Genomic DNA, 26,045 nt, shown 5'->3' with positions numbered 1-26,045 from the left:
CGACCACTGTCGCCTTTACTTGAACTTCTCAAAATTCCTATTTGAAACCAAATTTAAAAAAAAACACCAAACTGCTTTCCCCCCCAAATTAATCAGTTTTAACCCTCAAAAGTTCTCCAGGCCACTTCCTAAGCCATTTATGCTGTTGTCTGTTGCTTGCTTTAGCACCCAGCCAGATGACCAGCTGAGGCTAGTTCAAGGCAATGTCAACATGTGGAATGTGTTGGGCAGAGGCTATGGTTCATTAGAGGCAGTTCTCGCCACCGTGCCAAAATGGATATTGACTCGCCCCAACCAGACAACTGCTCCCACAGCTAACAGGTGTAGCTTGATGATGAGGCACAGGAAGAGTAGAGAATTAGCTAGCAAAACGTTAAATAGAGGAAAGACGTATCGCAGTGATGATGTTAGGTGGGATGGATTGTGGGGGGCACGGCCTGAGCCAATCCACAAGTGCTGAATCGGCATTAGCGCCTTCATGTGACCTATGGCCTGCCTCTGTGCTTAAAGCCCAAATCCCGCTCACAATAGCTTCCTGTTCCACTTGGATCACCATCGTTTTCAAACATCAGCAAGCGCACCAGCTGGCCATTGGGGACGTTGCTGACACAAGACAGGCCAGGGACAGGCAAGTGAGACGGGTATAGGAGTGAGCGCAGCCGCGGGTAGGAAAAGGATATAGAATGTGGGAGTGAAATACGAGAATTAGAGAGTGGCAGCGACAGGCTGAAAGGAAAGTGGGAGGAGAGACGTGAACATTTGTAGCATGACAACAGGACTTATAGGTGCACCCCTGCGCTCAGGACAGAGCAAATGCTCATCACAAGTCAAGGTGCACGCAGAGGCACTCCACACCGCGGACGTTCTTTCGAGGAGAACACTTCCCCTTTTCTCCTATTTTTTTCCCCAACCCTTTTAAACAACCTCAATCTTTTTCCTGGGGGGAAAAAAAGACTACTTCTACAGGGAGCTGTATTCCTTCTGCTCATCCTGGTTTCTCCCCGTTGTCTGGAGGACAGCCAGGGTCAATCGGACATATGACTATGGTATGGACTGCAAAACTTCTGCTGTGTTCAGGGGCGGGGGGACTGGCTGTTAAGCCTTACATGGCAACCAAATGAAAGCCTTGAGTGTTGTACTGAATTTACACTCAAAGTCACCTTACTGTGCAGACTACCATACTTGGGAGAGAGAACGGTGAGGAAAAATATTCTGCTCATAACTTTATGACCTTGGCTGAAAGGTGAGAACATTTCATACCTAAAATGACCTCCTTAGTGTACATACTTCTTTATGTACCCATATGGACATATGATAACTATGGAATGTAAAGAAGTATGTATTCTTGGTGAGGTGAAATCCTCATTCTGGAAAAAAAAATAACACATGATTGAACAGCGGTGTCTAAAGATGTTTGTGATTTTTACGTCGGTAAACTCAGTCTGAGAATAAGTAGCCGAAATGGAGCGAAAAGAGGGGATGAGAGAGGGGAGATGAACGTGTGAATGTGAGTGGTAAAGCTTGAGCGTTAGCTATACTGTCTCTGGGCAGTCTTACTGCAGCACTGATTGCTGTAGGGAACTTGCTGCTTTCTCTAACGGCCTTTGGTGGCCAGTAAAGATCTATTTCTCAAGACAGGCCAACAAATTAGTCAGGTTATTCTTAATTTAATATCATGCAAGTTACGATAGAACAATTGTGATTTAAGCATGCCCTGTCAGCAGGTTGATCTTAGCTCTATTTTAGACGTCTGCACCAATTACAGGCAAACGGTCTTGTGACATCACCATACGAACAGGGCCTCCTTTCATTATTGGATCATTTTACTGCATTACAGTCGCTGACATTCAGCCAGCTGCAACTTTGCACCAACTTCAGCAGGGAGTGAGCGGTACGCTAGACCTACAGCTGACCATTAATACCATAAGCTCTTCCAGTGATTTCAAATGGCTAGAAGGGTAAAAAAAAATAACCCAAGGTGGTCTGAGAAAAATTATTGTTATACTTTTTCATTTCGATGAAATAAAAAAATAAAGATTAGGACACGGTTGCTCAGGATGCACAGTAAATGACTAAGCTATAGCCAGTGCGGGGACATTACTATACATTTAACTATGGCCACAAATTGGAATATTAACTCTTTAACCAATGGAGTGTGAATTCAAACCATTACCAGTGGCTGGTAATATGGTTGCCCTGTCCACTAATGTGTCATATGTGAATAATCCTGTGTGTTTAACTATGACTGTTGTCCCTTTTATACTACTGCCCCCCCAACCTCATGTCAACCTGGCTGCCCCGTGCTCGCCTCCCTCTCCCTGATTCCTGCTTTCATTGTTCATGTTTGCTATGCTTGCCAAAAGCTTTGCTGCGCTGCATGGCAGTCAGATTAGACCATCAAAAGTGACAATGCGGGATCAGGATCGACTATGGCCCGTCAGCTGATTCTTATTGTTCCCTGCTTCAAACAATTAAAGGCAGAACAGAATATGGACAGGAGAAGGGGAGTGAGGAGAAATTTGCATGGCAAGCTGTTCATATCGAACTATTTAATTATTTATTATGTTTTACGGCAGTGTACCCTTACAAAAAAAAAAAGAAAATAATATTGTTACTATAGACATATTGCTGTGCTGAACAAACACAATTAAGATACAGAAATGTGGTGTGCCTTATTTGGAAAAAAAAAAGGAATAAAATAAAACTAAACTTCGACAAGCAAGGCTTTTCTGCACAACCCTGCCTGTCCAGCTCGCCCTCTTTTCTGTCAGGACATCAAAGGTAGGCTGCATGGCTTACGCTGCATGTTCCTCCCAGGCCCTCAATAGCATTGACTTGCTGTCTGAGTGACAAACACAGCAGATGCTGACATTATCAAATGCCCAGTGCCTGTCATGCCCCTTGCTTTTTGCCCTATTATGGCCCTTAGAGGAGGTGAGCAGTCTGGCCACCTGACTCTGGCTGACTGAGAGAGCGTATCTGTAAGTGTGTGTACGTGAACGTGCGTGCGTATGTTACAAATAGACTTGCTTCTGGTGAGCCATACCAAACTGGTGCTATGGTGACTTCAATTCTATCTAAAGGGAAATCTGAGAACCTTGCGAATGTAAAAGTTTTGATCAACCGTACACATATTATTACTATTATAGAATTACAAACTAGCAGTTTGATAGCAAAATAGAAAAGAAAAATAAACCCAGCATGACTTGATTTTTACATATGGAAAATGCTGTTGCTGCTTCTTAATTATTTACCAAGTAAAGCAGATTATAAAAAAGGCAGATTTATATTACCAGAACAATATTATTTAGAGTTAACCTTATTGCAGTAACCTGGAACAATGAGAGGCTAAATTATCCAGCACAGTCACTGTTCCAACAATACCATCTACACGACCAGTCAGGCTCTCGGACTAAAATATCTGGTTAAAATTAATGTTGTGACTTGACACCCCTGAGTGCTGCTGTATGAACACGAGTGAGGGCGTTTGTGTGCTTAGTTATGCCTCTGCATTTGTCAGTTAGCCGTTTAGGTGACCGCGGCAGCACTGCGCCTCCAATAGGCTCCATCTGTCAGAGGCTGTAATTGCTTCATGACTGTAGGACATTTGACTCAAGTGCACTGCCACAGATTATTATTATCCTTTACGCAGGGACAGTTTTTCCTACTCTCAGCAAAGGGGACAGGTGTGAAATTTAGGTACAACTGTGTGTTGCAGGTCATTGCATGTGAAAGCAGAACTACAAAGGCAGGGAGACCGAAAAACTCCACATTATGGTGTCATTTTAAAACATTATTTTCAAAAAGTAAACCCTTTTGTAATATTTCCCCTGTCTTCTTTGAAACACTGACTCCACAATGCTTTGCTAAAGCTGGTAAAATGGAACCAAATCACCTCTTGAATGGATTTGGTCCCCTTCAACCAGCTGTAGCTATGCTTTGATGACTACGGGAGCTTCTGCCGACTTGGACGCGATGACGACAGGCTTTTTCACCATGTTTGAAACGTTCCCGTCCACCAACACGATCGTCACATGTGGAATTCATTTCATGTTAAATGCTTTTATTAATGCTCTTGTTTTGATGAATAAACAAACCCCAGATTCAAAACTTTGGTTTGGTCGAGATTTCTGAGTGACTGCTACCTCTCCGCCTCGAAGTACTTTGATATTCTGATCGCGGGATGGCTGGTTCAAAAATAGCAGTGGGGTTGACAGGCAGTGTGTTCTAGTTTAGAAACATGGTACTCACATATCTGTGAGAGAATGCGCGGCTGTCTTTCTGAGCGTCTGACACAGGGTGCAACAGCCAATTTTAGTGTGGCTATATATTAACAACGTGGAGAGAACAATGAAAAACAGAGCCAATGAGAACGCCGAGGGCCCACAGCAGCAATGCAAAGACCATATGTAGCCATTAAAATGCATGAAACGTTGTAAAGTGACCAAACAATGTGTACAAACACAAAGTCTCTGGGCTGATTCCCTTGAAGCGGCCTGCTGTGATGTTAGACATGTTAAGGTATACGGCTCAGGGGAGTAGGAGCAGAATATGAGGATCACAGGACAGACGATTCTTATTCTCTCTGTTTCTGTAGGACAGACAGAGACATCGACTCCTTTCAAAACTCTCCTGCTCTCCTTCCTTTTCTACCATCTTAGGCAGCTAATGTTATGTCAAAATGACCCGTTCATAAATCCGGGACACAGGCAGCACAACCTCAACAATAATCACAAAGAATGTGCTACAAATGTCAGTGGACATACCTAAAACCTGTGGCTAATGAGAGAATCTGCATATGCCTAAACTTGATAACTGAAGTCATTTTTTAAAATATAAAGTGTTTTCCAGTGGACCAGTGACCATGAAATCAGTTTTTCTAATGAATGAGCCACAAGCCTACACTACTAAAAAGAAAAACTCACGCAAGAGTAAGAGATAGTATAAAAATAATATAATTCTGGTGAAGTCGCCCATCAAGGTGTGTAATGGCACAGTGCAAGAAATCTGACAATTACGGGAGCAGGACAAGAATCTTGGGAAGGTGACGCGCAAAAGGTTACAGACGGACACGGCAAGACTTGTTTGGAGGCTGTTCATGAGTCATCGGCCATTAATCATATTGTTTACAGTAGTGTAGCTGCGGCGAGCTTCTAGCTGCGGACGGGACGGACGACGAGACAAAACAGGCACCATTTCAGGATGGGGCTGTGGTAAATGCGCACAATGTGGTCTTTCCAAGTGAGTAGTAATTGATTTTAACACCTTTTTGATTCACTTTCAACTGTAACCAACTATCTCCGTCATGTGGAAACCTCTTTAAAATGCGTGTGTAAGAAACAAGCTGCAAAACGGGATACGTGCGTTAGGAATTCCTGCAAGCATTCAATCCAAACAAATGTGTCTCTGCTACGAAACAAACACCAGATAAGCTACATTCACAGAAACCAAGAAGACGACTTTTAAGGCTTTACGACTGCACCCTCTCCCTGATACAACAGGAGCTCGAGTGTGAAATAAAACTAAATGTGCAAACTGCAGGCGGTAACACAGATCTTGCTCTGAAGGCAAGGGAGCACGCACGAGGCGCAGCATCACTAATACAGAAAATACTGTATCGCAGCACTTTTGGACACTTAATCAATGAGTGTTGAAGCAGCTTTCTTCTCTTTTTTTTTTTAACCTGGCTAATGTATAAACATGAGTAATTGAAATTCAGTTTTAAAATTTAGATAATGTGAGAATTTTAAGAATTCTATTTTTCTAAAAGCTGAACATTAAAAGAATTTCTTCAATTATGTGTGTTTAACAAATAAAATGTGCTTATTATTACTACTAGTACTTTTAGTATCACATTTCTATCAATAAAATCATTATGCCACAGATTTGATATTGCAATAAACAATAATTATAATACTTATTCTTTGTCATAGTCCGTCTAGTAAACACAGAGGGAAGGAGCAGCTGCATCCTGTGTGTATTCTGTGATGTCGTGCATTCTGCAGGTGAAGGGCCGACTTTGGCAAGGCTGGAGGGAGGTGACAGGTGTTTCACAGACCCCTGACCTCATGTCCGTTAGTCCTTATGCCCGCTGCATAAATGCCAATGAATTGAAATGGCATTTGGGATAGCAACGCTCATTAGCTATAATACACATGCAGAGCAAAAATGATCCAACTGGAAGAGGGAGGTGAGAAACGAACGATGTAGAACGCTGATTCTTTCAGAAATACGAGTCAATACTCCTAATTGACAGACAATAAAACAGCTCAATGGGTAATAACTAAACTACCGAGGCTGCAAGAAGCTGCTGCTTCCGGACAGCTGCGGCGGACACACGGCAACGTCACCGACCAGGAAAAAGAAGCGTACCATCCAAAAGTACCAGCAGCAACACTAAAAACACAAGATAAATGCTTTCAAGGCTTCAAAGGTTATTGAATGTTAATTTAAAACCACACCATCTGCTGGCCTGATGGATGAAGCATATAGGCCTGCCATAAACCTGTCATTGCCATAGTAACCAGAAATCCAAGAGCACATTTTAGAGCAAGGTGAAATGTAGTCAGTAAGGCAGCGTCCACACTACCTGTTAACAATCATCTAAAATATATTAGATACAACTATCTACGAAGCTTATGTTGACACAAACTGAATGAATACATAAAATGTATCATTTTATTTAACAATTATATTAAATTTTCTCATGTCAGATAATCAAACATTACTAAAAAATAAGAAAAATGACCACTAATATATATATATATATATATATATATATATATATATATATATATATGAATGAAGGTCAAACATATGATTTAGCACAACTACTAGCCAGGTATTTCAAAAGTCACTGGAAAAAGTAGCCACAAGTCCAAGAAATCATTCTTTTGAACAAGATTTACTTAGAGGCATTTCCACGACCTAATTAAGACCAACTGTAAGAATTTTGTGGGTTTAAACCAGATTTTGAGGATAGAATTTTCAAGAGCTCATAGTTAAACCTGCCCTGCACGTGAGAAAGTGAGACACATACCTGGGGTTTCCTCGGAGGGCGGCATGATGTAAAGCATTAAAGCCGTTATTGTTGGTAATGGTGACATCAGCACCAGACTCCAGAAGAACTGAAAGCATGTCATCTCTCTTCTTGCTAATGGCATCATGCAGGGGTGTATCGCCTTCTGAATCCTAAAATAATATCTCTGTGTTACTTTTTTTGGAAACCTGAAACTTCTATGAGCATTTTAATACAATGCTAATTTTGTACAGCACAGGAGATTTCCTTGGTAAAAGAAGGATAAATACCTGGAGGCTGGGGTGGCAGCCAAAGTCCAGGAGAGTCTTGACCACCTGCAAGTGGCCCTTGTTAACAGCTATGTGTAATGGCGTCTGCCTTCGCTTGTTTCTGGCATTCAAGTCAGCGCCACCCCTCTGCAGCACCTCGATGACGGAGCCCTCATCACCAAAGGCCGCGTGGTGCACGGCGCGGTCTCCGTCCTTGTCCTGAATAACAATCAGTTGTGTGAGGCAATGACCGGAATCATACATGCATGTCAATGAGGTGGTCAATTGGATCAAAGCGAACCTCAGCTTCCAGGTCCACGTTGTGCTTAAGCAGCAGCTTCAGGACGTCCACGTGACCATTCTGACTGGCTGCTTGCATAGCGGTGTGTCCAGCACACTGCCCATTCACCTGCCGACAGATTGAGAATTTAACTAAGAATGCGCCTGTGGGTGACAGCGCATTTCATTTGCCGATGTGCATCGACTAAATTACTTGTTCCCCTGAAGAGAAACAAGACTGGTGAGTGTGTCTTTGTGTGTACAGGCATGAATGGCTAGAGTGCATGCTTCATCATCAACCGCAGACATGCAAAACCTCACGGCATAAATATTAATGTGAACTCTTTCAAGAGCCTCCAGACATCCATTATCCTGGCAGCTAATCACTTGCCGAAGCTCAGTCTTCTCAACTTCAAGTAAATAATTTTGCTGAAAGGCAGGAGGGCATCAGGCCAGCTTTTACTACTGGCACACATTCACGCACACGTACATTCTCTCCTGCTCTGAAAGACAAGAGCTGCAACCTTAACATGTACAGTTCTCAAAAGGAAGACGAATCTCAACAGCGGCTCTCATCCGTGCAAACTCATGCATACGTGGACGCATATCAAAGTAAAGGCATCTGCATCCATATGGGTTTGTATATCTCAGATCAGTTGTATCAGAAACAGGAGCAAAAGTACACAACTAATGTTCTTTGGTGGCTCCTCTGCACCCTGGTTAAATGCGTTTCTGAGCGAGTTAGGCTCAAGAGTTGGGAACCCCCCCAACTCCCCCCAGATCTACTGGTAATACACTGGAAAAAAAGTGAAGACCACAGCCAGAGCTCATATTTAAATGTCCTCAATATCTGCATTCCTAAACTGTGTAGTAATGATAATAACTATTAACTAACAATAATAACTATTAACTAATAATTATTATTAATATCATCTCCGTATGTCCCGCACTTACATCCACGTCGGGTCGTTTTAAGATGTCCTCCACCTTAGCCAGGTCTCCGTTGGCTGCTGCCTTTACCAGCTCCTCTGTGATGTCGCCAGACTCTTGCGTCTCAAATAGTTTTTTCAGCAACTGAGACAGGCGTTCTAATCAAGCAAAGGGTGCAAACGCATGAAATTACGGCGTGTAGATGACAGAGAAAGAGAGAATGAACTGTCTTTGTGTCAGCATCGCTTGTTCGTTCGTACCTCCAGAGGCGTTGCTGACGGCAGAGCCAGAGGGGGCGATTTTGGTGACGGCGGCAGGATTGTATGTCCAAGAAGTCCCACAAACCTCGACCTTCAGGTCGCTGTCTGAGTAGATCTGTTGCACCCGGCCTACCTTTCCAAGGGTCTGTTGAAAAATGATGGATACGCTTGTGACTGCTCAGTGTATAACGGCCAATAACAGGCAGGGGAACAATGGAGGGAGCGCGTAAACAGGAACAATAAATGACCGGGTGGAAGTACGGATAAAGAACAGATCATAGCAGGTTAACAAAGTGCTCTTTGTGAAGTAGAAACAAAGCTTGAGGCAAAAATAATGGCAATAATAACTATAACACCCATTTTGGCTGTCTTGTCATTACTCACAGGATGTGTACTTACAAGAGAAAAGACAGATAACATCTCTTTATATGGCTTCATCTGTGCAGGCAATACGCTCTGAAACTGACAGGGCAAAATGCCTTCTTCTTTGGAATCATATCTCAATCTGGGCGATATAAGAGAGTGGTGCTTTAAGTGTGCCGGGTCTGGGCTGTCCTAGAGGATGCCATCAATAATCGGGATTGCTGCAGTAGGAGCAGCAGCAGGCAGCAAACAGCCGTGGTTAGTGATCAAAGCTACAACCCATCTTGGGGGTTTAAGGCTCATTAGCTGCTGAGGGGGACCAGTTTGGCAGGGACAAGTGGCATATTGGAGTAGACTGGATTACATAACCTACAGTATGTTGTGCTGCAATGAATAATGAGAACCAAAGAATGAAAGAAAAGGAATCTATAAATATAATTCCATCACTCACAGATGTAAAACGATTGACAGATGTGCGGGAAAATCCTAAAGATCATAAACAGCATGATAGATTTATAGCAGTAGGTATAAAAAGTATACATCCGTGTTTCTCGGTCTGTATTTATAAGACAACGTTGCAGGATAGTAAAACTTTAAAGTTTCAGTCCATAATGTCACATGGATACAGATACTCCCAGTAACAATAACAAGTATTTTAGACTTCGGAATACAAGCAGCTTTCTGTCTTACCGGCAGCATCGCCTCAGCCCATTCTCCGTGGCCCCTCTGTAACAGCTTGATGCGGTCGATGTCATAGCAAATCTGAACCAGGTCTCCCACATGGAACTGGGAAGCACCCCCTTCTGCCCCAGCTGCTACTTCACCGCTGCGCACTACATTGGCCTTTGTCAGTACAGCTGGGTTGAAAGTCCATCTGTGGATACAGACATTTAGGTTTAGATACATCACCAAGTCTAATCTAAATATTCTGCATATCATGCATGTCCATTTAATCTCACCTGTTGCCGCTGGGGTACTGAACAACAATGTCGTGATCCTCATCAATGCCACATACTGTTCCAGTCGTTGTGAGGGTCTCAAACATGCCGTCAGTCCATCCGCCGTGGCCATGTTGGAGTGACTGAACAATCTCAAGGTCTAAATCAATGTTGACCAAGTCTCCAATCTGAAGACCTCCAGGATTTCTATTGCCATTCTGCTCCCCTGAGAAATAACGGTGAGTAAAGATATTCTTATTTCAAATCTCTGGGGAAAAACTTTACATGCATGTGTCATCCAAAAGGCTAACAAATCAAAAGAAGCAAACAAAAGACTACAACTTATTAATAACAATAGTGCTGCAGTGTTAAATGGATGTCCAGATTTATTCCGGTGGTCCTAGTCCTGTAACTGCACGAGCTACACCAGGATGTAAGAGTTACTATTTAGTGCTGCCATCTTGTGGCCAAAGTCAAGATTGCTCCAATGCCCTTGAATTCACTGCACCAAAACAATAGGTGAGAAAAATGGTGCAATAATGATGTGACACTAGATCGGATAACTTACCTAAAACAGGACAATGGTCTCTGTAGAAAGTACCCCCTTTGGCATCCTGGACACACTTGAGATCAGACTAACAAAGAGAAAAGGTGACAGCAGAGAATTTTATTTTATTTTGCAGTTTAACCGTTACACAAAGAAATGGCCCGTATACTGCGATGATGGAGAACAACAACCACCGTGAATAATTCTGAGGTCAACATTCCACGGAATAGAACCGGTCCCAACTAATTAAATCTCAAGTCTTTCCCACCGTGCTCTGCCAGCAGAGCACTTTCAAGTCACATCTTCTAATTTGGCGTAAATTTTGTGCACACAGCAGGCGCGAGAAAACTGGAAAGGGTCGCAGCATTTACAAAACACTGTACAGTCTGCAGTGTATTCGTATTTAATTGGTCAATTTAACACAAAGCAAAAATAACAGGTTCACACTGGGGGGCTCTGTCTGACGCAGTTCCGCAGCAGATGCTGTGTAACCTTGTGATTCGCCTATTAGAATAACAAAAGACAAATCTGCTCTGAAGCCCTGATGCCTGATTGGTCCCTTTCAAAAGAAGAACGGGAGGTTTCCGCCAATGAGGACAAAGTTTTCTGTCCGAGACACGTGTTTTACTGCTCCTGCAATGAACGTAGCCTTTCATCAAAGCTGTTTTCCCCCCATAAAACCCAGAATGAACAGCTTGTCTTTATCATGCAGATATCTTCCCGTCCTCACTCATGATGGCTGCACAATCACCACCCAAAAAAGCAGAGTAGTCAAAAAGAAAAGCCACCTGACCGATGATCTTTTGTGTCTTAAAAATAAAGAGTGTGAGTGAAAGGGAGGGTTAGTCTGGAGGTCTGCTCACCATTCCTTCAAAGCCAACTCTGTACAAGTTCTTGGCCCCATTGTCCCACAGAACGTAGGCAGCACTGTGAGGACTGGCTGCACTCCAGTCCTGGATCTCTGTCACCTGTGTAAGCAGAGGACGGCTAATTAAACCAGATTTAAAGTAAAGGCTTCAGCATTTTAAAAGACCAGCAGAAGCTGATTTTGCTGGATTTGATGGGTGTGAAATAGCTCAATGCAGCAAATGCACAATCCACATGAAGCATGCAGTAATATTTACAGTTTCTGAACAGTTGATATCATGACTTTATACATTCACAATCAGCATTTGAACCAAAATAATGAGCTGTCAGAAAGCTCGGATCCCCCTAACCCATTAATGAAAATTAGGATGAATGCAAATTAAAGGGGAAAATAACATGATGTGACCCTGAAAAAAAGCTTTAAAAGTGAAGGTTTTGAGGGCTCTAATCCACACTTTTAATTAGAATTCAGTATCTGATATAGAAACAACAAATCAAGGGTTCGGATTAAACAGTCTTGCTGATTACCCCATGTTGACTCTCAAGACTTTTCAATGCCTTTGTTCAATGCTAGAATATAATCTACAGTCCTAGAATGTGAAGGCTTCCTGTACCAGGTGGAAATAGGTACCCAGTTGAAATAAAGACATAAGGTTCTCTGGGGAATTAAAAGTCACCTATTCTTCTCTATGTACTCCACACAATTGATTTAAGCCTGATAAAATAGACTAATTGATAAAATCCTTTACAGTCTTCTTAAAGTAATCCATGTATTACAGCAAGATTTAGACCTACAGTGGCTGTCTCTTAAAGCGAAACTGCAACACAATTGATTTTCCTTCCACACTCATCAAATGGTGTAAACCTATCTCAACATAACTGCGCAAGCAAATCTATTGGCTGGAAAAAATCATTTGTAGTGATCCACATTTCAGACTAAAAGTGATGAGAGCAACAGGACGCCAAAGCCAATCATGTATCAGAAAAGAAATGTGCACTAAGGCATGAATTTATCTGACTGTTGAGATCTCTGCAGCAATGGAAAGCAATATAATTTCTAACCAACTTTATCTGGAAAGAAATAAACCATAACTCAATTCTGTGACAAAAAAAAGGAAAGTCAATTTGTTACATTATTTTTAGGCCCCTTGTAGAGGCAATTGATTCATGGACCTCCATGGAGGCAGTAGTCACTTTAATCTAATGGAACATCGGAGCTGTGATATTCAGTAGCATTTTTCTGGGGGGGCTGCTGCCTCCAGCCTGAGACACCAGCCATCAAATCTGGCATTCAAACAGGCAATAAAGTCCAAGGTGAGACTTGAGCCTGCTGGAGTCTTGACCACAATAAATACCGAATGTTTCCACATGCGATCTCATTAAAACGCCTCATTACTTTTGCCGGATTTTCACCAGGTGGGAAGTTACTGTAAAAATAAACAGGAATCAACTGCATGAAACAAGACACCTCATAGAGTCCAAGGTCAGAGAGGACTTTCCAGGTGAATATATAATCCTAATATTTAGGGTCATTTATTCTCAAGTTATACGATAAATGCTTAATATCATCATCACCATGTCAACATGGCTTTTAGTTTTATTCAGTTTTGGTAGAATAACAAGAAAGGATATACATTATTACACTTAATTAGATAAAGAAAGGCTTCAACAAAGACATTTGTCTATTTTATTATACATATTAAGGATATACGTATAGAAATACGTATATTAAATCATGCAGAGCCTTTCGTGAACTATAAATTTCCATATGAAATCACATCCCAAAGCAGGTCTGTTTGTCACATAAACCATCCAGCAGAAAGGATCCTGGTTTGAGTGATTTGCAAACCTTGAAGCGTACAGGATGTGTTCAGCAGTGCTCGTGAGGATTATTCACTTGACCCGGTGGCTCACAAAGGGTGATGTATGGGACTATTTTAGTCAAGCAAAACATTTAGGAAATCTGCATTTCCTTCCCTAAGGGGAACGCACCTTTCCTCTCCTCCCATTGCCTCCATCTTGGTCTTCCCACTGCCAGTCCACTCCTCTGACAACGCGGCCTCCGGTGAAGATCCCTCGAGCTGTGATCTTCTTTGATTTGCGGCGTGATTCCAAAAGCACTCTGCACAGATTTGAACAAACCAAGGAGGGAAAAAATGAAATGTAATGCCTTAAAATACAGTTTTGGTTTTGGTTTTAAAAACTTCTGCTTGGATGCAGTTTTAATGAATCCCCCATTGCTGGTTTCATGTTCAAACTCAACACGAATGAAACTCAAACTATAAATGTGAAAAGAGTAAAGGGGTAAAGTTAGTAAAATGCTGTTATTGAAGCCCCAATAGCAGAAAAAGCTAATAAACATGTCGACGCTTTCTAACCATTAAAAAGGAGCCATGACGGCCGACCAGGCAGCTGCACAGCGAAGGTCTGCCCAGTTCAAACAGCTTGTGACCCACAACTACCTTCTCTTCAGCCACCCCAACTGTGGCGTAACAATGCACCCCCCCTCCCCCGACACCATCATAGCGTTGTAGGCAGGGGAGAAAGCCGGCACCCATGGTGAATTATGCAACGTCTGTCTCAGGGGAGACGATTCTGAAAAGCTGAAAAGGCTACCAGCTGTTGGGCCATGTGTTCTTTAACTGGACAATGGTGGCTGGCTAAACCGGGCCTCAGATCACACGTCTTGACAAGAATTTTAGCGTGTATATTGGTTCAATGTGCAAATAAAGTGGTTTATGACTATTTTAACTTGACCTTGTCTGTGCATGAACCAGACCAGACCACAAAGTAACTAATTTCATTATTTTGATATTGCCCAATATTACTTTTAGGATTGGAGTATTAGCCAAATTTATCTAAGATCTTGAGTTTTTTTATATTATATTATATCACATTATCATAAGTCCATTCCTGGATTTATATTACATATACATATCACAATTTCAGTATTGGATCACTCTCAAAGTCTTGGAAATCTGGCCAAATTCAACAGAATATATGTACTCTATTATTATTTTAAACATTTGGCTACTCTTAAAGTTTAGTTGTTGCCAAGCAACTGACAGACGGGGAGTATAGAGACAGATTCTGCCTCTCTTTTATGGAGGATGCATAAACCTCTTCTCTAATATTATACGCAAAGGACTGTACACTGATAATACATCTGCACTGGGAATATTTGATCAAATTTAGGTGGGTCCAGGGAAAAAAATCATTAAACATTGCAGAGTTGACCAACCTCTCACTGCCCGGGGTGGTGATCCTGTAGAATCTGTGTCTCAGGTGATGCTTGTCTCCATGGTAACAGGTTGTACAAAGGTCATAATTTGTACACTCAGCACATTTCCACCGAATACCAATGATGGGCTGCTGTCGACAGGTGTCACACATTGTTCCATCATGCTTGATACCTGAAAGGGGACAAAAGAGGAGAAACAAAGTTTTTAAGAGTTGATAGTGACTTTTCTTCCTAATATTTAATAACGCCTTAACTGTAACTTGCAGCATTCTATAATGCTAGTGGGAATATAATACAACTATCTAAATGGGTGAATGCTGTATTTAACCCAAAAAACACCTTAAATACTTTCTAAACACCCAAAAAAATGTACCTAACAACTTTATGAAATAAATATTTGGCAATATATTAGCCTTGATGGGGGCTGTGTAGTCAAAAGCTGCACGAGATATTTGTTGGCCTTGATCGTGCACCTCTTGTAAAGTCTCATGAAGCTTGTTTTTTACATTTTGTGCAGACACAGATAACCTGAAACACACACTTTTCATCCAAATAGAGACAAGCTGGTCCTAACAATCACTATAAGTTAACTAATCCACCACCTTTACAATGGAAGAGAAACAATGAATAATAATGGCAATGTATAATAGTAATAATACATTCTGGTAGATTGGTTGTCTAGTGAAGAAGATGCAATGTCACAGACCCAATCTGATGCAGAGAACTGTTAAAAGACAATACAACTTGAAAGCAACACACAAAGTTACCTGTTGGAGCACTGTCTAGTATTCTCACGTCGTAAGCTCCAGAACAACGGTAATTTGCAGCCGTTCCATTATCCCAGACAACCACCACCTCCTCGGGACTTTCAAAACTCCTGACGGTGCCAACATGTCCTTCTCCACCATCCTGCTTCCCCCACTTCCAGTCGGGTCCGCGGACGACTCTTGCCCCAACTCCTTCCATCATCGCTCGGTTGTTTCTGCCGGTGGTCATTTACAAAAAGAAAGAGTCGCAAATCCACAAAAAAAAGGCTTGATCTTGGAGCTAGCGAACGGCTAGCAGGCTATATGTTTACCGAAAGGCAGATTTCTGAATGCGACCGCAAACAAGACACAACAGGACTGAAACAATTCTCAGAGCCTGCTAGCCGAGTTAGCAACGTAGCCGAACCCCCTTCACAAAAACACTGGAAAAAGATTAATTCTAGGCCAACGCCGCCATGGGATTCCAGGTGACACCAAAATATCTACCACGAAAACCTGTATGATGGTCACGTTGGTAGCATATATGGATCGCAGAGAAGGGCGCACTCCTGCACTTCAGACACAACAATGCCACCTCTTCAACTTAGCAAGCTAGCAAGCCGAGTTGCGAGCTATCGCAACGGATAAACCCCTCCTGGGTAACATTTCCTTCCTCGCTGGGGGAAAATTGTAGAGTTACTCCTTTGGGGAGTTGTTCCTCCTTGTTTGTTTTACCAGCGGTGCTGAAAATGCACACTCAACGATCCCGTAGTTAGCCAGAACTGTTTCCCAGGAGTCAACTTAGAATAGACGCGTCGCCATTATTGTCAATCATCGTTTGGGTTTCACGACCACCATCTCCGGAAATTACCGAAAATAGCCGAAGGCTAATCGAGACGTGGAAAACTAAACAGGCTTTGCGCATGCGCACCGACGCAGTTTCCCGTGGCGACAGATTTGTGAAAATTTTACTTTTCATATGTACTAGATTCTTTTTCAAAGCTGTAAGGCAGGTTACAATTTATTGAAAGAACAAGTCTTGCACTTACAAAGATTAACCAAGACTTATTTTAGCATTATAACAGACTTCACTAACTTTGTATGAATTATAAAACTTGCACGAGATTTTTTTTTTTTGTCCAACACATGTTTTTATATGAACCTTTTATGTTAGATAAATATGTATAAAGCATATAGTGAAACATCCTATATGAATTTGCTGTCTGGTTGGTTTTTGGTTTGCACATTTCCTTTATTTTAACCAAATTAAATTAAGGTGAGTGCAGATCCAGATTCCCTCCTGTAACATTTTGAAAGGGCTATTTTTTTAAAAAAATTTATTTTGAAAATGACTTATTTTAATCTACACCTCAGAACACAATCCCAAGCATTTGATTTTTTTTGGGCGTTCATTAATTCTGCGGACATTAGGGGGCGACATTGAGCTGAGCTTCGCCAGTGGTCAAAGAGCGCCCCCTCTCGACCATGCGGTGTATCGCCCAGCGTCGGGTCCCCTTGACTGTCTCCTTCACAGTGGTCTCTCGCAGGCAGGCGCACACAGCCGACTTTCCACCGAGCTGTCGAAACCGAGCTGTTCAATACAGGGACCTTGCAATGATCTCGCTGGACTTCGACTTCAACATTGTGACACGTGATCTGTCACATTATCTGGAAAATCAAGTGAAAGTTGGTCTGTTCGGTTCGGGGGTCGGGCTGTCTCTGGTGCTGGGCTTTAGCGCAGCGTACACCTGCTACTATTTAATTTCAGTAGCGAAGGTAAGAACATCTAACAGCCTGAAATTCGTTTGGCACGTTCTAATGCACGTCAGACTGCAACGGAAGTGTGCTCTGCACGATGGTCTGCCCGGCCGGCGCTTTTGTTGATGCAGGATTCGATTATTCTGCATCTTTCCACCGGCGAGCGGCAGCGCTGACATGTGCGGCTGCTCCCCGGGTTCCCAAATGAATGTCATGCTCGGTATTTCTGCAGATATCCTTGCTTTAAATCAGTCGGTGCCTCCAGAAAATTGCAATTATGTTAACATCGATATGGATAAAACTAGGCCAACATTACTGTATAATGGCTCCAAAAGCCGGTAGAAGCGTCTAAGCGTGTAATGCCACCTAAGCGGCTTTTATGTAATAATAATTTTGGTTTTTTCCCATGCATGTGTTTGATATTGCCACAATTATATGCGTGCAAAGTATTTAACAATGCATCGCATGAAAATGACCGCAACGAGTCAGTGTACAGTGTTTTGTACCCACTGTGTAATATTACTTTTGTTATAATGCCAGAGCTTTGTTATTATTATATAATTTAACACACATATATACTGATTTTGTGTTGAGGTGAAATGGTGAAATGGCTTTTGAAACTGAATATAAGATAAATCAGTCATGGAAATCTGCTCTCCATTAGATTTTTACCTTCAAAGGTTGTAATTAAATATAATTTAAAGCTGGAAAAAGGGCGAAAGTTGTTCTTAATTGTTTAAATTTCACTTTTTGAGCTCATCTGTATTCATGCAGAAGCCACAGCTCATCTCCGGAGGTAAAAAGTTCTACCATTTTCTGAGGGACCATTGTCCCGTGGTGTCGGAGACCTACTACCCCACCTTCTGGTGCTGGGAGAGCCGCATCCAGACCCTGCTGAGACCGTTTGTCACAGCCAAGCCTGGAGTTGTCTACAGAAAGTAAGTCCTCCCTCTGATGGATACACTCGTCCCTCATCCCACTGAAACAAGCAGATGAGCCCGACCCCTGTTAAATTTGCATCAGAGCTAGAAAAAGGCCGTTAGTGATGTGGGAAAGAGAGTTCACCTTTGACCCAGTTAGGCGTTGTTTCGTACAGCAGCTTTTCTAATATTCAAACGCCTTCAGATATTCTGAACCACAGCCATCGGAACGTGCTCAATCACTGGGTCTTTCTTTCTTTCTATCTTTCTTTCTTTCTTTCTTTCTATCTTTCTTTCTTTCTTTCTTTCTTTCTTTCTTTCTTTCTTTCTTTCTTTCTTTCTTTCTTTCTTTCTTAAATGTGCAATATCCCAGTTGTTAGGCAACGCTGCTAAGCTTTTTCATTGTACATTATCCCTGGATTAGTTGTTCCAAAATGCACCCTGTAAATTCTTATTTGAAAACTTTAAACCAATGAAAGGCCGTTATTGTTCAACTGACCACAAAAATCGACACCGCCGTTCGCCCACTTTCCCCCAAGAACATTGTCAAAAGCCTCTGCTTTGGACGCTCCTCTTTCTGGTGTGTCTGATGTCACATTCAGTGGAGTTATTATCACATATCACCTCTGGGGACAAACTTAGCCCCATAATGAAGTTAGTCAAGGACGGACACACTCGTAGCTGTCCCATTTACCCCTGGCTCTTGGGTCATCTTGTTTTCTGAGTGGAGGATGAGCCTCAACTCCCCCCACCACCATCACCACCACCCCAACTGCTCCGAGTCAGGTGTATTGTTAATGGGACTTCTGTAATTTCATGCTGGGGGTTCAGTTGGCCCGCTCACGGCTGTGCATGTGCAGTGGTGCCTGTGAAGTGACCTCATATGACGGGCTTTAACAGCACGGAAATTGATCGTTCATAAATGCTGACCACTCTTACAGCCTCATCTTAACTTGCTGCGTAGCAAAACATCGAGATGTGATGCTAACAGCGGCTAATTAACGCCACCTTGCTAATACAACTCATCCCCCAAATTCTATTTCTTTCTTCTCATTATCAATAAAGGATACAAATCACCATGTACATTTACTATAACCAAACATGACTGAAACAGGCGCAGAGCTGTGCAGACAGAGAAATCTGAGTGGCGTGTCCCACTCCTCTCTGCAGTGAGCTCATTAAGGCAGCAGATGGAGGACAGATCTCTTTGGATTGGTTTGACAACGACGACAGCGTCTCTCATCCTGATTCGGCCACCAGGCCCACGGTCCTGCTTCTCCCGGGTCTGACCGGCACCAGCAGAGAGTCCTACATCTTGCACATGGTCCAGCAGAGCCGGGATCTGGGCTACAGGTAGGTGGTCTTGGCCGTGGCCCAGCGCTAAATCACACAGCTATAAGTCTGTCGGGCTCCTGTTGCCACTAGACTCCCGCAGCAGCATACTGATGCAACGTTTATGCAACAGCAGCAATTAGGACCTTAGAACACAGATAAACAGATCCACTTTGTGTTGAGAGCTGTTTTTGCAAGTAGCCAAAAAGCAGCACAAGCTGGAAGAGTACAGATGGAGGATCCCCCCCCCGCCCACTTTAAAAGCTCGCTCGCTGTGTTCTCTGCACTCATTCCTCCGCCCAGATTTGAGCAGAGAGGCGGCAAACTCGGCATCTTTCACCCCCACCCTTTTCTGCGTTGCTCAACGAATTACAGCTTATCCCTGCCCAAGCTTTACAGCTTAGCTTAGACGGGCGCGTGTGCGCTGCCCCCCCCACCCTCCTTTTCCTCACGCAGCCACACCTTGCTGATGGGCCGCGCCGTCAGACCGCCTTTGATGATCGATGGCCGGCCCTGTGCTCAGCCACAGCAGCAGAGGGCTCTGCACGCCTCATCGCAGCTCCACTTTATTTAATGGTTTCCTTTTTAATAGGTGTATCTGTTTCTCCTGACGTGATAAACTTGTAGCTAATCCTCACGCTTTTCATGCATTTCTATCCTCACTTTGTTTCCCCCCCAGTTTGACAGAGGAGGATTCATAGGAGCACAAACATGACCGCGGCAGCGGCTGGATTCACAACAAACAAAGTCATTTATTTTTCTTGTTCCACATTTTAAATGACATACTGAGTTACGCATCATTTCTACACATACGGACTTGTTTAAATAAGCACCATTTCCCTGTTTTATTATCTTCTGATGTGACTGTGAATGAGTTGTGGCACGATTTCAGCGTGTGACAAATATTTACCTTCATCAGATAAATGAAATAAAGGAAAATAGATCATCTAAAGATGCTACATTTCAGTCAGCTGAACAAAGAAACACATTTTTCCTCTTTTTTTTTCTCCAGGTGTGTGGTTTTCAACAACAGAGGAGTGTCTGGCGAGGTGTTGCTGGTAAGAATGATTTCTCTCCCCAGCTGTGTGTTCAGAAGAAGTGTGTGTCAGACAGGGTTTTGTGCGCTCAGGGTGTGTGTCCCGCGTGTGTTTCAGAACCCACGGGATGCCGGGACTGAAAATACCCCAGAAATGTTGTCCCACAGCAGGGCTTAAGTTGCTGATATTGTATTTTAATGCTGACTCAGAGAACTCTGACCTCACTGTGCACATTCTGTCCTCACACCTGGCTTAATCTGTCTCTACACAACAGTGCACGTTTGGCCAACAACACAATCCTGAGGTGGGGGGGATTTTTAGGCACCAGTGGCGTTTCATTACAGGCGGGAGACGACCACGATTAATCAAACGCCTCTCTTATTGCCTGTGAGCCAGAATCACTGTCTGAATCTGTGTGGTGCCGGCCGCTCTGTCTCCAGCGTGACAGTGAAAAAGCAACAGCCGTGCGAAAACCTCACTTTAATTTAAATATTTGATTCTAGGTCATATCCAGAATTTAGCTGACTAAGCTGCCCGGACACAAAGTTTAATCTCCGTAACCCTGGCAGCGCGTCAAACGGCCGTGGCGAGGGCGGATTTTCCTCCCTTGTTTCTGCTGGGAACCAACGTGCACGGTTTAGCATTCGTGCGCTCCTCTGAATGTTTTTCCCTGCTTCCATTGCGCGTGAATAATATCCTGCATTGTTGTGAAAGGACGGTGCTGGAGAATGGCCCACAGTGTAAAGGATGCCCCCCCCCCCCCCCCCCCCCCCCCCCCGCATCAAAGGCTGCTCTGTGTGCTGGTCCATTTCTGAACCAGGCAGAACGCACACGCAGCATTCTGCTGTCGAGTGGTTTTTAAGAGCAAAGTACTTCATTTGTGCTTGAGCTATATTTTGAACAGTAGCTAGCTGATAGTTGATGCTTGGACTTTCCTTACAAAGATGCTGAAATGTTTCCCCTGACCTTTTGACCTTCTGGACCGCTTCGATCTAGCACCCTTCTCTAGTCTTTCTGCAGACTCAGTTTTTTTGAGACGATCTTCCCGGAGATCCAGATTCCACCAAAGGCATCTTGGTCTTAAAGGCCAGCTGAATTTATGTGGATGTGACAGCAAATATTCTTCTACCATTTTAGGTTACAGTGATATAAACAGAGCTGGTTCAGAGGGGGGTTATCCATCAAGTGGAATTCTTTTGGCATGAAAGTGACCAGTTTTTTTGTTTGTGTCCCACCAAGACTCCAAGGACCTACTGTGCGGCCAACACCGAGGACCTGGAGACTGTCATCGAGCACATCCAGAGGAATTATGAGGCTTCTCTGGTCATGGCTGCTGGGGTATCAATGGGCGGGTAATTTGACTATATTCTCTCAGCCTTCGAGGATTTAAAATGAGGCAAAGTCACACTCGGACTTCCTGTCGGGGCCCTGATCACTGTACCAGCCCTGATTGACATAAACCGAGCTGGGATTTTTTGGCACGGGCATTCAGAACCTCTCCTCTCTGCATTATTAAGGATGATGCTGGCCAACTACTTAGGCCGTAAGGGCCGGGAGACCTGTCTGAAAGGGGTTGTGGTTTTCTCAGCCGGCTGGGACGTGTTCGAGTGCACCGCTTCACTGGAGAAACCCCTGGACCGCTTCCTCTTCAACTCCTATCTCACCAGCTGCCTGCAGGCCTCCGTGCACAGGTCAGCCAGAATTACCAGATTTAGATTTTAACATATTGAGTATCGACGTGGTTGTCAACTATTTGGTGGCGTCTTATTTTGACTCTTCCAACAGACACAGGCCAGTGCTTGAAAAGTGTTATGACATGGATCACGTAATGAAGGTCGGGATCATTTCCAGGATCCTTGAGTCATCCGTAAGCGCTCCGTCCTGCTGTCATTGATCTGTGAACTGTGTTCACCGCAGGCCAGGACCATTCGGGAATTTGACGAGCGCTTCACTTCCATCATGTTTGGTTACCCCAGCAACGATCACTACTACCACGACGCCAGTCCCGTCCACAGGCTCAAATCCGTGCAGGTGCCAATGTTGTGTCTGAACGCCGCTGATGACGTCTTCTCCCCTTCCCACGGTGAGCTCTTTGGATTGTTTTTTCCGTTGCAGTTTGGTGGTATATATTCCCTTTGCTGCTGTCCTCTGCAGCTATTCCAGTGGAGGCTGTGAAGCAGAATCCCAACCTGGCGCTTCTCATCACCTGTCATGGCGGCCACATTGGCTTCCTGGAGGGCATGTGGCCTCGCCAGAGCACCTACATGGATCGGGTCTTTAAGCAGTTTGCCAAGGCGGTCATTGAAGAAGGGAGCCGACTCGAGGACCTCTCCTGATTAGAAGGAAAAGCTGAGCAAGGATTCCTGTAGTTAGAATTCCTCACTTTTGAGCACTTTTATTCTTAAAACTTTCCTTTTATCTTGACACACCTTATTTATGCGTTCCATCCTCAATTCCCTCCATTTTTTATCTGTGATTCTTCCCGTTTTCGCCCACTTTGGCCCTCTTTTCCACCATTCCCTTTGTCCTTCAATGTATTCCATCCATCCTTTTCCCTTCCCTCTCTGATCCTATTCACGCCATTTCCTTCCCTCTATTGACTTTTTTTTATCTTAATGCTCCACTCCCTCCTTTTTTCTCCTGCCACAAGCAAAGAAAAAGCACTCATTCTGTTTCCAGAGCCACACCTCAGATTGAATTCAGCATCTAATTAGTTTATACAGATAGCAAGGTATTGTATGTGTTCCTGAAGTTAACAATGTTCTCATGGTTGGGAAATGGCCACTCATTTCAGAGGTGAAAAGCAGAATCTTGTGCAGTTGTTTTCTGTGCTGTAAATTAGAATTCCAGTCTGCAGTACTCATATCAGTAGGATTTTAGCCCTCAGGGATTATTTATTTATTTTGTTCTTTCCTCGTTTAAACGTGTAGATGCTTTTCATCAGTTTACACGTGGCTGCAGTCAGCCGCCATCATGGGAAATACGCTGACTTGCGCTCTGAGAGTTACTGTAGATGAGAAGGGGCTGCGTTCATGTCAGGTCACATGGCTGAACTGTCAGCTTCCCACCGTCCAAACCTCGGCTGGTATTCCTCCATAGTCCTTTTGTCAGTCTTTACACGCGTTAAAACATTTAAACATAGAAGTGAGGATGGATTCATCGTCCCGTTTCGCTCTTGGCGAGAGAGCAAACGCTCACATTTGCCAAAAATGTCAGGCTTCACCTCCTTCAATCACTTTTCTTTTTCCATTCTACCTTTTATGCACACCAAATAGTTACTAATGTACAACATGGAGAGTCTATTACTGACAACGAATGTGGGTTTGCACTATTTTAATTTGTACTATCATGCCTCTAAATTTTCTTTTGTGTAAGAAAATATATCCCAAAGTTTGAGCAGTTTTGTCAGAATTATGAGTTTATTTATAGGTAAACATGTTGGTGGTTGGTGGCTGGTGTTTGCCAGCTATAAAGGTGCTAGATACAATGACGTGAATGAAGTAATGCACATAAGAAGGTGAACAGTGGAAATCGGTGGATGTTGCTTTACGAGATGCTTAGTATCGCCTGTGGGAGCTGATCGTCGGTCCCGGTTTGTTTCCGGTGGGCCAACAATGATCAAGCGGGCTGGCCACCGTGGTTGAGTTGGCACCGGTCAGGCCTGACTGGCGGCCAGACTTTCAGCAACGCACTGCATGGCAGATTTAGACCTCCCGTTTCCTCCCGTGTCTGCTCTGCCCGGCCTTCGTCCAACGTTCCGATCCTTACATCACCTCGCCAAAAAGGACATTTTTTGGATTCTTTTTAACTAAGGGGATGCTGCAGTTCTGTGTGTACGCGCCATCAAAAAAAATAAGGTGAAGAAAGGATTCTGTTTAACATGCAGCAATAATATTTGAAATATAAAAAAATGTGTCTAGTGTAGTAAGTCCTGGTATTTGCACATTATCAACCTGAGTGTAATATGCCGTATTTAACCGATTATTAAACAGAGTCTAGGTCACATTCTGTGCTGTCTCCAGCGATGCTTTGTGTCTGAACAGTATACCGGATTGTTCCACAGGTCGCGTACGGCCCGTTAAAGTCATAGATTGCTCGCGCACTTCTCTTTGGCTCGCTCCACCTGTGGCCTTTTCCATTAGGTACCTGCTTCTCACAACCTTGAGAGTGTCCAGAGCAGGATCTCTACGTGGCAAGCGTGTCACTTCAGGGTCATGCCTCCTCTCCTATTATATGACAGTGTTGGGATTTTGGTCCCTGGAATGGGCTCATACACACACACACACACATGCTCAGAGGCTTAGCTGCTGATAGGATATGCATTGCTCCAGTTGTGGATGTGATCAGCAGTAATCCCCTGAAACTCTACTTACCTTCACCCCCCCAACCTCTAAATAAGCTCACAGACAGATGAGATTTACCGCAGATTGTTTTTGGACGCCAGAGAGTAATTAGAATATCCTGCCAAGAGGTAGAAGTCATTTTCTGCTGCTGTCCAACCACCCATTTTTATTTATTTCCCCCATTTTTAACCCCAGTGTCTTCCTAGCCAGGGCAACGGTAGGTGCTGGAGGCAGGAATACACCCCAACACCAAGAGGTCACAAGTCCATCACAGGACAACCACTCACACACTCATCCTTGGTAACATTTTAGTCTCCAGTCTAGTGGTGGAGGAATCTGGAACAGTTTAAGATAAGATGGAAAGACAGCAACCCTAGAACCTTCTTGCAGAATAAATTATGACACGTTAACTATAATAAATTGAAATCAAGTGCACCAATCTTGAAAAAGTATTAACTGCGTACAGCGTGCCGATCTTTGTTAATATACTGATGAAGTCCTGCCTCTTGCCCTTTGTTTTAGCACATAGATTTTCTAAATGAATCACTTGGGTACACATGAAATCCTCAGAGATGTAACTTCTTTGAACTCTGAGCACAAAGTATTTTCTTTTTTGTGGAAAGAGCAGATATGAGGCGCTGGGATCAGCACGCCGGAAACTTTCCTGCCCACAGTCAGCTGAAAATAGCCTCGTGTTATATCACACAGGGGCCATAGGTTGATGGAAAGTGTGCTCTAATGTGACTTTACAGTAGCTGAAATAGTACCGTCCCTGAGCCGGTAATGCCCCTGTGCAATGAAGGTAGAGGAGCCATTAAAGAGCTGTTCCTGCACGTGGTGACAGGAGGGCGATCGTGCAGGGTCACAGCGGGGTGACGGAGACAAATAACAGGACTAGAGAATGAGCGCAGATGTAGTTAGAAGACAAAAAAAGCAGTCATGAAGGATTATTAATAGCAGGCTGGGGCTTAACACACTTTTTCAGCACACTTTGATGTGACAGAGGGTCGACTGCTGCTGGGTACAGCTGGAAAGTCTCAACTGGATGGACTAGATATGTTTGGTATCCACCAGCTATGGGTCCCAGAGGAGGGTGTTAGCGGCAGTGTTTTATTATGGCTCCAGTGTTGAGCTCAGGTTAGACACTAGGTCAAAAAGTTGGTTCTTGTATCTAACAAACAAGCCTGTTTAAAGAAC

The 26,045-nt window shown here is 43.5% G+C and overlaps 2 protein-coding genes and 2 non-coding genes across 7 annotated transcripts in view; 3 read left to right on the top strand and 1 right to left on the bottom strand.

The window, feature by feature from the left end:
* Positions 1-16,331, bottom strand: part of mib1 (MIB E3 ubiquitin protein ligase 1) — a 34,717-nt gene extending 18,386 nt beyond the window's left edge. For all 4 annotated transcript variants that reach the window (XM_003975322.3, XM_011616177.2, XM_011616178.2 and 1 more), the window contains exons 1-12: positions 15,480-16,331; positions 14,713-14,884; positions 13,464-13,593; positions 11,468-11,572; positions 10,626-10,692; positions 10,079-10,283; positions 9,810-9,993; positions 8,757-8,901; positions 8,521-8,654; positions 7,589-7,696; positions 7,309-7,506; positions 7,040-7,191 (exon numbers count right to left, since the gene is read on the bottom strand). In XM_003975322.3, the coding sequence (XP_003975371.2) occupies positions 7,040-7,191; positions 7,309-7,506; positions 7,589-7,696; positions 8,521-8,654; positions 8,757-8,901; positions 9,810-9,993; positions 10,079-10,283; positions 10,626-10,692; positions 11,468-11,572; positions 13,464-13,593; positions 14,713-14,884; positions 15,480-15,708 (1,829 nt within the window). In that variant the 5' untranslated portion in view covers positions 15,709-16,331. The remainder of the gene's footprint in view (positions 1-7,039; positions 7,192-7,308; positions 7,507-7,588; positions 7,697-8,520; positions 8,655-8,756; positions 8,902-9,809; positions 9,994-10,078; positions 10,284-10,625; positions 10,693-11,467; positions 11,573-13,463; positions 13,594-14,712; positions 14,885-15,479) is intronic.
* On the top strand, positions 1,274-1,349 carry mir1 (microRNA mir-1). The gene has a single exon (NR_105378.1). It is a non-coding gene; the product is annotated as a microRNA mir-1 (primary transcript).
* On the top strand, positions 3,858-3,944 carry mir133 (microRNA mir-133). Its single transcript, NR_105365.1, has one exon. It is a non-coding gene; the product is annotated as a microRNA mir-133 (primary transcript).
* Positions 16,332-16,928: 597 nt separating the features above from the next.
* Positions 16,929-24,513, top strand: abhd3 (abhydrolase domain containing 3, phospholipase). The gene is made up of 9 exons (XM_003975367.3): positions 16,929-17,234; positions 17,991-18,154; positions 19,307-19,489; positions 20,481-20,526; positions 21,745-21,857; positions 22,023-22,196; positions 22,291-22,339; positions 22,423-22,588; positions 22,660-24,513. The coding sequence occupies exons 1-9, from the start codon at positions 16,944-16,946 to the stop codon at positions 22,839-22,841; spliced, it is 1,368 nt and encodes a 455-aa protein (XP_003975416.2). The 5' UTR covers positions 16,929-16,943; the 3' UTR covers positions 22,842-24,513.
* The last annotated feature ends 1,532 nt before the right edge of the window (positions 24,514-26,045 follow it).

This window comes from Takifugu rubripes, chromosome 22 (genome assembly GCF_901000725.2).
Source record: "Takifugu rubripes chromosome 22, fTakRub1.2, whole genome shotgun sequence".
NCBI lineage: Eukaryota > Metazoa > Chordata > Actinopteri > Tetraodontiformes > Tetraodontidae > Takifugu > Takifugu rubripes.
The sequence above is the reverse complement of the archived record's forward strand: the minus strand, read 5'-3'. Positions and strand labels throughout refer to the sequence as shown.

Coding starts and splice junctions, on each gene's coding strand:
- abhd3 (XM_003975367.3), top strand. CDS start 16,944: ATGCGGTGTATCGCCCAGCGTCGGGTCCCCTTGACTGTCTCCTTCACA. Junction 20,527..21,744: donor TGTCTGGCGAGGTGTTGCTG/GTAAGAATGATT, acceptor TGTCCCACCAAG/ACTCCAAGGACCTACTGTGC. Junction 21,858..22,022: donor GCTGGGGTATCAATGGGCGG/GTAATTTGACTA, acceptor TGCATTATTAAG/GATGATGCTGGCCAACTACT.